At 34.4% G+C, this 11,361-nt stretch overlaps 1 protein-coding gene across 1 annotated transcript in view; it reads right to left on the bottom strand.

Annotated features, from left to right (window-relative positions):
• LOC108365724 (extracellular serine/threonine protein CG31145) overlaps positions 1-11,361 on the bottom strand; it is an 86,112-nt gene that overhangs the window by 57,046 nt on the left and 17,705 nt on the right. Inside the window, exon 4 of the mRNA XM_017619855.1 lies at positions 702-1,034. Coding sequence (XP_017475344.1) covers positions 702-1,034 — 333 coding nt within the window. The remainder of the gene's footprint in view (positions 1-701; positions 1,035-11,361) is intronic.

Raw genomic sequence — 11,361 nt, 5'->3', positions numbered from 1 at the left:
ACAACTGTGCCAAGTTTAGAAGAAATTGGTGCAGCGGTTATCAAGATATGCACATGTAACCATAAGTGGGCGTGGCTACTAAAATATCGCAGTTTTCGTATTTCTGGAAATTACCGTTATATGGGAAGTGGGCGTGATTACTGTCCGATTTCGCCCATTTTCAATACCAACCTACCTTGGATTAACGGAAACTTACATACCAAATTTCGTTGAGATATCTCAATTTTTGCTCGGGTTAACGTGTACACGGACGGACGGACAGACAGACAGACGGACAGACGGATAGACGGACGGACAGACAGACATGGCTTAATCGACTTCTCTATTCATTCTGAGCATTTATGTATACATTTGTCTATATCTGTCTCGATTCATTTTGGCTGTTACAAACAACCGTAATGTGAACAAAATTAATATACCCTTGTGCACAAGTGCGCTCGGGTATAAAAATAGTCATTATGTCTGTTTCCACGCGGGATTTTTTAAATAGCATACATTTTTCCTAATTTTAGTGCCTAGTCGAAATTCGACATAAGGAGGTCGGTCTCATTTTGTTGGCCTGCCTTTTTAAGTGAAGCTTTAAAAATATTTGATTATTCTAATGTTAATATTCGATTGCAATTTGGGGAGTCACACATAAATGAAATTGCGTCATTTCGCAATCGAGTATTTAGTCACGATATCAAACTTATTTCACTTACCTCGGTTTTTGACCAGTCACTTCCGAGAATGTTGGATTATCCGTTAGCACTGTCCCGTCATCATCGACCAACACATGTGAGTAGTCAGTCTTGTCAAGCCCGGTCACCAGCCGTACTAAATCACTAAAGGGATCATGCGGCTCTTTCTCCAGTTTCCTAATTGCTATCAGATCCTCCTTCGCTGCAGCATCTTGCTGCACTCCACTGGAACCAGCTGCTGCTGCTGCTGCTGCACCTGCATTACCACCAGCAGAACTGCCACCTGCCGCACTTCCACCGGTTCGAGTTTGTGTAGTTGTCGGCGTAGCTGTCTCCTTCGAACCGGATGAATTGCTACAAAACACAAAACAAAATAAAGGTGAAACAAACGTAAACACTTTACAGAGAAATGCGTACATAAATGGGACAAAATTATGATAACCACATATGACTAAAAGTTTAACTTAGGATATGAAGAACAGTGAGCGTCACGTCTACTATACACATGTATATATTATGTAGATATATAGGCAGGATATTATATAAAATTTGTAATTACTGAATATCTCAAGTTGTTTTGCCGCTGCTGCTTGTTTGGAAATTAGTTTAGTTTCAATAAAAGTTTGCGTAAAATAATTATGATTCAGTAAAAGCAGAGTTAATAGCAAAATGCCAAGGCGAATCATTTGTGGGTGTTTTTGTGTGCAGTTCAGATGAGTTTGACAGCGAAGTGATAGAAACCGAACAGGCTTTGATGAGTACTGTGTGAATAAAACCGGTTGCCGTTGAATGTTCTCAGTTGAGTTTTGGTAAGTACACTTTGAGTGCTTTTCATTCCCCATATGTAAGTATGTTTATGCCAGTGGGCGTTTTGAATGTGCAGTTACATACGGCTATGTTCTTGTTCATACATACATATGTACATATGTATGTAAATACTAATGCCGATGCTTGAGGCAACTGTGATAAGTTTATATTGCACTACTACTTCGAAAGCAATTCATGCTGAAAGCTTTTTAAATGTTTTTGCAATTAATTAATTTTCATTTGCGGAACGGCATACTGCAATTTCATAAGGACTTAAATGAGAAAAAAAAGGTTTGCTAAAGTCACGTTACAACTTCTTTTTTATCACAGCCATCTTTGCAGAAATACTAATTTCCACAACATATTTACAATGAATCGGGTGAGAATTTTTAATCATGTCCTTTAATTATTTGCATTAGTTTTATTTATTGGACCTTTCCAAAGTAATTAATATCAACATTGAGTATTATGTTCTCAAACGGCGATGAAAATCGATTGATAAATAAACAAGTTGTGAATGGTCAAATGAAAATGTGCAATAATTGTTTGAATAAAATAGGGGCAGGAAATAATGTTACTCATACGCCATATCGTACATAGCCCTACACGAAAATACTCGTAAAAGGCGTATGAGTAACCTCTTAATCTTTACATGTAGAACCAATATAAATGCCTTCACGAAAAGCTCTTTTTACCACTTTAGTTAGACCAATATAAGAATACGGATCTTTTTTTTGGAATCCCGGTTACCAAACTCATTCACAAAGGATTGAATAAATTTAAAAACAGTTCTTGATTTATGCATTGCGATATTTTAGCCGAGCTCAATAATTTTCCTACACTTGGAAGTCGTAGAGAAATGACATATATAATATTTATCATAAAATTAATGACAGGCTTGATTAATAGCCCATCCGCTCTGGTTGAGGTACACTTTAATATACTCTCTCGAGTATCAAGACACTTTCGCACTCTGTTTTTGAAGCCATGCAGAATTAATTTTGAATTAAACGAATAATTCCGTTGTTTGTGTCTAGGTTTATCTCTCACACCAGCACGTTTAACTCGATTTTCACTATAAAGAAAGTATCATTTCGTCACTCAGTAATTGAAATACTACCTTTAGCAAATCCAATCATCTGATGAATTTGATTATCTAGCTGAATAGTTTTACATCTTGACACTTATCCTGTTTCCACGACTCGGCGCCAAAAAAAAGGAAGGTGTTAAAATCATTGGGGTTAATTAACTAATTAATTAATTATGTAACGCAAACATTGAATTAAACATTCGAAAAACCAAAGATCTTAAAAGAAAAAAAAACAAAAAAAAACCTTCATAAAAATCTCGACCTTTTTAATTCGATTTTCTAGAAATATTTTAGGTATGCAGTTTTGTAGCCAATTCAATTTTAGTGTAATAAAGTGAAAGTTTAAAGCAGCTCCAACATTTGGCAATTTTTTTTTTTTTTGTTAAAAATGTCAATCATTTTCATCCGTACAGCGTATGTCCGACGATTTTTTTATATGGACGAATCGAACAACACCTTCAATAAACACATTGGGCCTTATGCATAAAAAGTGAGCTTAAGCTCAGACTCAATTTTTGCACTGAAAGGGTGAGCTCAAGCTCAAGAATTTGTACTGAAAATCGAGTCGGAGCTTAAGCTCACTTTTTATGCATGAGGCCCATTATCTCAAACTTTCACTTTATTGCACTAAAATTGAATTGGCTACAAAACTGCATACTCAAAATATTTCTAAAAATCGAACTAAAACCTCGAATTTTTTACGAAAGTTTTTGATCTTTTCAAATGTTACACAAAGATTGAAACTTGGATTTACAAGGTTTTGGTTAAATAATATCCGATATTTTTATGAACAAATAATTAAATAAAAACAATTAAGATAAATGGTCAAATCTAGCCAATATTTGAAATACACCCAAATGTGCAAAAAGAATAAAAAATAATAAAAAATAAGCTATTCTAATGAGATAAAGAAAATGGAAAAAAGGAAATATTGTTTTTTTTTTTTTCATATTTAATTTTTCAGCAAACCCTCAACATTTCAAATAATTGGATAAATTAGATCTCTCTAGATTAATATCTAAAAAATATTACTTTTTTAAATGCGAGCAAAAATAAAACTAAAATACATTTTGAAGAACGACTTTATAACGAGTTCTCTCCCTTATCAACGTGAATCGAGTTCATATTGCTTAAATGGAAATTGGTACACTCATGCTGTTCTCTTTTAGATTAGTATGCTACAGCAATTTTTAATAAGGTCTTAATAATAATATATTGGCGCTTACACATATGTTAGTGTTTGGCCGAGCTTCACCTCCGACTTGTGGAGTGCGCCTTGACGCACCAGGGCTTCGGAGCGAAAGTCTTTTTTTCTTCGCTCCGCTCCGGTATTTTATTTCGCTCTGAGCTCCGCTCTTGCTCCACTCCCACTCCAAATAAAAAAATTGTATTTATTTATTATTTTCACATCGATCTAGATGCTTTAGGAAAACTACTGAATCAAAAACAAAATTAAATAAAATGCCAATTAAATAGGGAAATTTACACACACAACGGCCGCCTTAACCATGTAAAGAACCCGTTAACATGTTCAGCTATTGCTCTTCATTCTCATGTGTGTTCTTCTTACAATTTAATAGTCCTCTGAAATTTTCTATCCTACATATTTCACTTCCAGTTTGCAAAAGCATAAAATTTTATTTATCTAAACATATCAAAAAAAAAAATAAAAATAAAGCCAACTTTTTAAAGTACCCAAAATTTATGTTCAGCTTTTCTGCCAGGCTTCAAAACACTCTCGTTTACTGTTATTTTCACTTTAAGCTACTACAATCATTGAAGGCAGTGAAACTTCTAATCCATGATATTAGCTTAACTGTGTACTCTCAGCTATCTTCGCGAAAGTTTTATTTTAACCAAACCAAACAGTGGAGTTAAGTTTCAGCTACGAAAGTTGACAGCCTCCACAAAGTTAAGACGCGCGCGTGAACTTTCGCCAACAAACAAAGATTGAATTACAATAAGCGGGTAGTTGCTCTTGGCTGATACTCAAGATCTCATATTTTATTGTTGCTGATACATTATACACCGTCACGCCTGTTAGCAACTTTGCCAACTCTGCTTAATGCATAAAAGAGGAGGCGGTTAAGTCGGAGATGTTGAGCTGGAATGTGGATAGGCACTAAAGCAACGAATCAATCTAATTTTCGAATGTTACGAGTATAGGCAAAATTCTTACTCGTATGTACATTGACATATGTGAGTTTTACTTTTATTCTTAAAAGTACGCCTATTTTTTTTTTACTTAAGCAGTTTTATTACCAAAAAGTTCGATTTGCAAGTCGGTTGAATATTTGCAAATTATTTCTCTTAGAATGTAAATTACCTGCTCTACTGCATACATTTCATTTCATTTGCATATAATATGGTTGTCTAAATCCAAACTTAGTATAAATATACAAATGCACGTGCACATGTCAATTTGCCAAAAAGTTTCTCACTTTCCAGCATACCCAACGCATAATACTCTATTTGCATATTCTAAACATTACTTCTACCGAATTGTTGTCATGCAAGTGGGTCGGTGAAATGTTTGGCCCAAATTGCTTAAAGTTTAAGTGCAATACGCTTGTGTTGATAGTCCATTTCAACAGGTAATTGTTTGCTGAAAATGTCTTGACAAAGTGATAATAAAAATTGCGGAAGTATTTGCTGGAAAGAAACGACTTTATCCCATTTACGAATCGAAAGTTTTCGCAGCAGAGTTCACTGCATATTTTGAGGGAGATGAGAAAGAGAACGACAGCTTATACAAGGAAATTACATATCGAAGTGAAACTTCTTTAGCAGCGGTTGGTTGGTTGGGAGTAAATTGGCAAACTCAACGGAAATTGCACACGGAAATGGTGCAACGGAAATGATGCAACGGAAATGGTTGGGGCTGAAACAAGATGCATACACTCAAGATGCACATGGTATTAATTAAAAAAAAAACTTGTTAATAAAAGGTTAACGAATAACACCACAAATACCAATACAAAAATGTAAGTAAAGTTCAAAGCAAAAATAATGATAAATATAAGAAAAAGATGAGGATGAAGATTCCGCAAAAAGGAAAGATGAAGGTAGAGGAAGAAAGACGAAGAAAGATTAAAGTAAGGGTGAATATAGAGAAAAGGACTGGATTTAGAGATTTTCGGGATTCTCGGGATTTATCGATATAATAATCGATATTTTTATCGGTTTTGTTATCGAAATGTTTGTCTATTTTACTATCAATATTTTCAGAACTAATCGATATTTTTATCGATTTTGTGATCGATGTTTTTAACGATTTTGTTATCGATCATTTTCGTTGACATTGTTATTGGATTTGTTATCGATTTTGTTATATTTTTATCGATATTGTTATCGATTTTGTTATCGATTAGTTATCGACTTTGTTGTCGATTTTGGTATCGACATTGTTATCGATTTTGTTATAGTTATTCTTATCGATTTTTTTTATAGATTAGTTATCGATTGTTTTACCAATTATTTATCGATTTTGTTATCGATTACTTATCGATATTTTTATCGATTTTGTTATCGATAATTTTATCGATTTTGTTATCGATATTTTTATCGATTTTGTCATCAATATTTTTATCGATTGTGCAATGATCGGATAAACCAAATTAGCATGGGACCACCTCTGAGGTACCACCTTGCTTTTAAAAATGAATTATGGAAATCGGTTAACGTGGTGCAAAGTTATGCGGTAACATAAAACAAAAAAAAATATTCGGAATTGATAACCTCCTCTTTCTTTGAAGTCGGTTTAAAATATATGTTCATATCAATGTACCAGAAAAATGTTCCCCGTGCATTTCTGAGTCGAAAGCCTTCTTGCGAGGCAAATTAAAACAAAATTACATTTTTAGGCGAACTTAGGGGCCGCCTGTGGTTAGCAGAGCGCGCTCCACTTCGCAAAACCTAGGTTCGAGCACAGCTTCAGAGCAACATCAAAAAACACACTTTTTTTTATAACGGTTACCCCTCGAGAGCCAATGGCAAACCTCCGAGTATATTCAGCCATAAAAAACAGATTCCCGTAAAAATAAAATAGCACGTTCTTTTCTCGGGGAAAAAAATTATTTGTTCATTACCCACCAAATCTCATTTCCTAATGTACCATCCTAATACCAGTAAATTAAAGCTCTCCAAAAGTTATTACATTTTTGCTAAGGAAGTATTTTGATTATTCCAGTATAAGTATTCCAGACTCCGTTAATAAATGATTCATGCACCAAGATNTTTGTTCATTACCCACCAAATCTCATTTCCTAATGTACCATCCTAATACCTACCAGTAAATTAAAGCTCTCCAAAAGTTATTAAACTTTTGCTAAGGAAGTATTTTGATTATTCCAGTATAAGTATTCCAGACTCCGTTGCAAAGCAAAATAACACTTCCCAACTTAGTATACGTAGACGAAAGTCTAAAACTTTTATTTGTGAAGCTTTAAACCATGATAAAAATATAGTAAGACAGAACCGCTGACACGCACTCTTAAACTTCTTAGCGTTTAAAAGCAATTTAATTTTAAATTTAAACACAAACTCACACACATATTCTCATTTTCAATCTCAAACAACAACAACTTTAAACGGTTTCTTTTGTTATTCTCAATTTTATATATGAAAAACTTCTAAGAAAGCAAACTGTAAATAAAAGCCAAGCATAAAACAAAACATAGCGTTTACAATAGAAACTATTTCTGAATTTGGTTATGTATTTGGTTTACATAAGTAAGAATTGACTGGAAAACTGTTCCAGATACACAAATTTCGGTGCTACGTATGTACTTATGTATGTAATTTCATATACTCGCGTCCTCAGGCTATATGTGCGCTAAGGGTTTGCTTCGCATATAGTACAGCATCCAAGCACGCTACACTAGTACTAACTAGATTTCACCCCCGATCGAGCTTTTGGCAAAAGAACCATCGATGAATACAACTGGTAATTTAACGCTTCATGCTAAAACAAAACATAAGCCCCAAAACAAACGCCAGACATGTGGCAGAAGAAATAGGACGAATCCTCCAATGGGCAATGGAAACAACGACTGTTCCCAATCGTCGAAAAATTGATATCACGTACGCAAGGCAGAGTGAAATTAATTTTAACTCAGGGGCTCACAGGCCACGGCTGCCTCAGATCGCACCTTAAACGCTCCAACTCGAAAAGTTTTACCATTGCAAAACGTGGCAATAACGAAGACGTCGAACATTTTTTATTACACTTCGCGAGATTCGATGTGCATAGAAATGACATTCGCTCCGTGTTTGGGAAAGAAACCCACATCAGAAAATATAGCAGAGCACATGTTAGAGTCCACTGAAAATTTTGAACCAGTGCACAGTGCAGTCACGGTCATTTTCGCTTAACTTAGAAGAAATGAGCAGCGCCGAAATCGACGACATATAACTACGTTCAGACAAAAGGTATATCACCAGGCGTCATATTTTTCGAGCTACTAGCAGCTGTGGCAAGGACAATATGCAGTGCAGTAAAATAAAAGGCGTTACGAAATAGGCGTGATTTTCGAGAACAAAGGACGGCTCCAAATGCAACTTTAAACGGACTGCGCTAGGACTGCAACGGGCACAGAGCTTCGTGCTCAGTCCATCTCCCGACAAAATACTTGACGGTAGTACCGGGAGGGGAACGGTACGTGACTGTAGGATGTTTAATTTGGGTTAAAGTCGCACCACTGTCCAAGTTAGGCTTTCGATACTCCCAATTCGTGAAAAAACATATGTATACATATGTACACCTCTGCGCGAATTACTAGGAGTGTTTTTTGACAATTCTTTACCATTCGTTTAGTTTTTAATTAAATTTAATTATTGTTGTGTAAACTGTGATGGACAAATATTTGCTATTTACTCAGTATAAAAATAAATACTTTTGAGATTTTCGAGACTAAATATTTCAGTATTTTCGAGACTGCTTTGGAATGTCTAGAATTTTCGAGACTACATCCAGACAGAATTGCCAAATGTGAAGATTTGTCTTATGAAGATATTTTTCATAAATAATCAGAAAAATCTTCACATGAAGATAATTGCAACAAAATAAATCTCCATAAAAAAATCTTCACAGTCAAGATATCTGGCAGCACTTGAGGATTTATTTTTTTAGGATAGTTGGCAACAAATTTTTAGTTTGACATCAATTTTCTGCTGCACATGCGAAAATATGGATAGGAAAAAATCAAACGTTGAACTGTGCACACTCTATACTCTGTGGTTTTTGTATTTGGCATTGGTAGGTGTTAACAAACTTTTCGTTTTTGTCATCAATTCACCTTGCAGTTTTTGTAGTTATTAATATTGATTTTTATGAAAAGTTTTTTGACTTGATTTTGGCTGTCAAAATTTGCACAAATCCGGAGAGAGTTTTTCCTCAAATAAATTTGAACAAAATACAAATTCGTAATAAGCTGGAAACCACCACCTTAAGTGGTAATTTGTCTACAAAGGATAACTTAAAAGTTTTTTAAATAAAATGTGTTATGGTTTTATCCCAAATTGACCCCGTGTTGCCATATGGCAACGCAAAATACATCATGTTTAAGAGGGTGTAAAACAAAAATCGCTTACTTCAAAATGCTTATATATACGTTAACGAATTCCTAAAAGATGTATCTTTCGAAACGCTTACGCTTCCGTCAGATCCTTGCTGTCAATCGAGTGTATTGCAAGTGTGTTCTTTAAACAAAATTAGAAGTGACAAAAAACCATCAAAATGTCATATATGAAGAAGTAAGCATGAATTTATAGAAAGCGTTTTTTTATTTACAAAATATGATAGTGACAAAATATTAGTTAAAACATTAGTGACTGTATTGGTAACAAGTAAGAATAAAAAACAATCGTGCAATTTAAGCGTTTTTTAAGTCCGTTGCCATATGGCAACACAGGGCGTAATGTGAACTGTTCCTCTTTTTACCAAATTTTGATATGTTCGCTAGCCCAAATTGACCCCGTGTTGCCATATGGCAACACAAAATACCACCATGTATGAGGCGGTGTAAACAAAAATCGTTTGTATGTATGTATTTGTTTGCATTGTTTGTATTGTTTGTATTCCATCTAGCTCTGAACTGCCTAATCAGATTATCGTATTCGTACAAGTGTTGAAGTGGTATACAAATGTAGTTTGTCTGTTCCAGGGAAAACTGGTGGCGTTTTTTGCATTCTCATCTGCTACTTCATTATCCTAGATTCCCTTGTGACCGGGCAACCAATAGATATGTAGCCTTTTATCAGTTTATGGATGAAATACTATATCAGGAAACTGCCTTGATTGCCGCATGCAATAGGTTTAAGTTTGAATTGATTGTCGGTTCGATGAGGGCTAGCTCTGTAGTTATCCTCATTGCGAAAACCTCTGCTTGAAATATGCTGCAATAGTCACGTAGCCTTATTGTCTGCCTGACGTTCAGTTCCCGGCACCCACTCCCGTAACACTGGGACCTTATATCTTTTTGTAACTACACCACTGACTGATACAAATTGACAAAAAACCTTCGTTGTGCTGGTGACGCATGTAAAACTATAGGACGAGTAGCCTGTGCAAAATGTGATGTGGGTTTATGTTTGAAACATTTTGCTACTTTTAATTAACTCCATCATCCGCTTTGCACGTAGAATATGCATATATTATCAATAAATGTATTAAAACTTATACACAATGTTTCTATTATTTCATATTTTAACCAAATACTGTCCGCTAACAACCCATATGGAATTAGCCTCGTGTTGCCATATGGCAATGGCCGATATCGGAAGAACTATACTACTCCCAAAGTTTTAGTCATATTTTTTTTCCTTTACTTTAACGCTACTTTTACCCTGTACATAGGTGACACCAAAAAAAATCTAAAAAAAAAAATTAATCTGGGACGATTTGGGTTATGCAACATATAAAATAAAAAAATTTAGTTTTTTTGTTATAAAATCTTCAATAAAGATATTTCTAGAGAAAAAAGTTTTTTTTCAGTTTTAGTGAACTTTTTATGGTTTTTAAAGATTTTGAAATCACTTTTTAACAAAATTTAACAAACATTTATCTGAATTTATTCTGCCAACACTGCAACGAGATTTAATTACAGGTTTTTTAGTAATTTGGGGATTATACAACCATAAATAAATTGATATAAATATCAATGACTTTATCGATAAAAATATCAGCAGAAAAAGTATTAATAAATATATTGATAAAAAAAAATTTATAAAAAGAATTTATAAATAAACAAATAAAATATTGATAAAATATTGACAACTAAAATTCTTAAAATGACAAAAGAATCCCGGGAATGCCGAGGTAATCACGAAAACCCCTAAACAGTTCCGATATTTGCGAAAGAGTCCCAAGAATCCGAAATAGTCTTGAAAGTCTTGATTTAGTCCCGAGAATCTCTAAACTACCGAAATTGTTCCCAAATTGAGGTCTGATGGTTACGTGTGGTGAGAACGGGTGTGATGAGTTCAGTTGTGGTGAGTTAAGGTTTGGTGAACTTATATGTGGTAGGATCAGAAGTGTGGTGACTTTGCGCTTGGTGAGTTGATTTAAGGTGAATTGGAGTGAGTTGTGGTTAAGATAAGTTGAAGTGAGCGTAGGGTTGATTTTGGAAATTTTTTCTAAATCATAAAGTATTTAGTTTGCAAGTATTTAGTCATCGAGACTAAATACCTTGCTACTTTAGTGAAAGTACATTGCCATCTTCAAAGTACCTGAGTACTTTGGCCCAGAGTATTTAGCGTCTGATAAATACTTTCATTTTTTTTTTT

This window comes from Rhagoletis zephyria, unplaced genomic scaffold, assembly GCF_001687245.7.
Source record: "Rhagoletis zephyria isolate East Lansing unplaced genomic scaffold, Rhagoletis_zephyria_1.1 Rzeph_scaffold_01977, whole genome shotgun sequence".
Classification (NCBI taxonomy): Eukaryota; Metazoa; Arthropoda; class Insecta; order Diptera; family Tephritidae; genus Rhagoletis; species Rhagoletis zephyria.
Note: the sequence above shows the minus strand (reverse complement) of the source record. Positions and strands in the feature narration are given on the sequence as shown.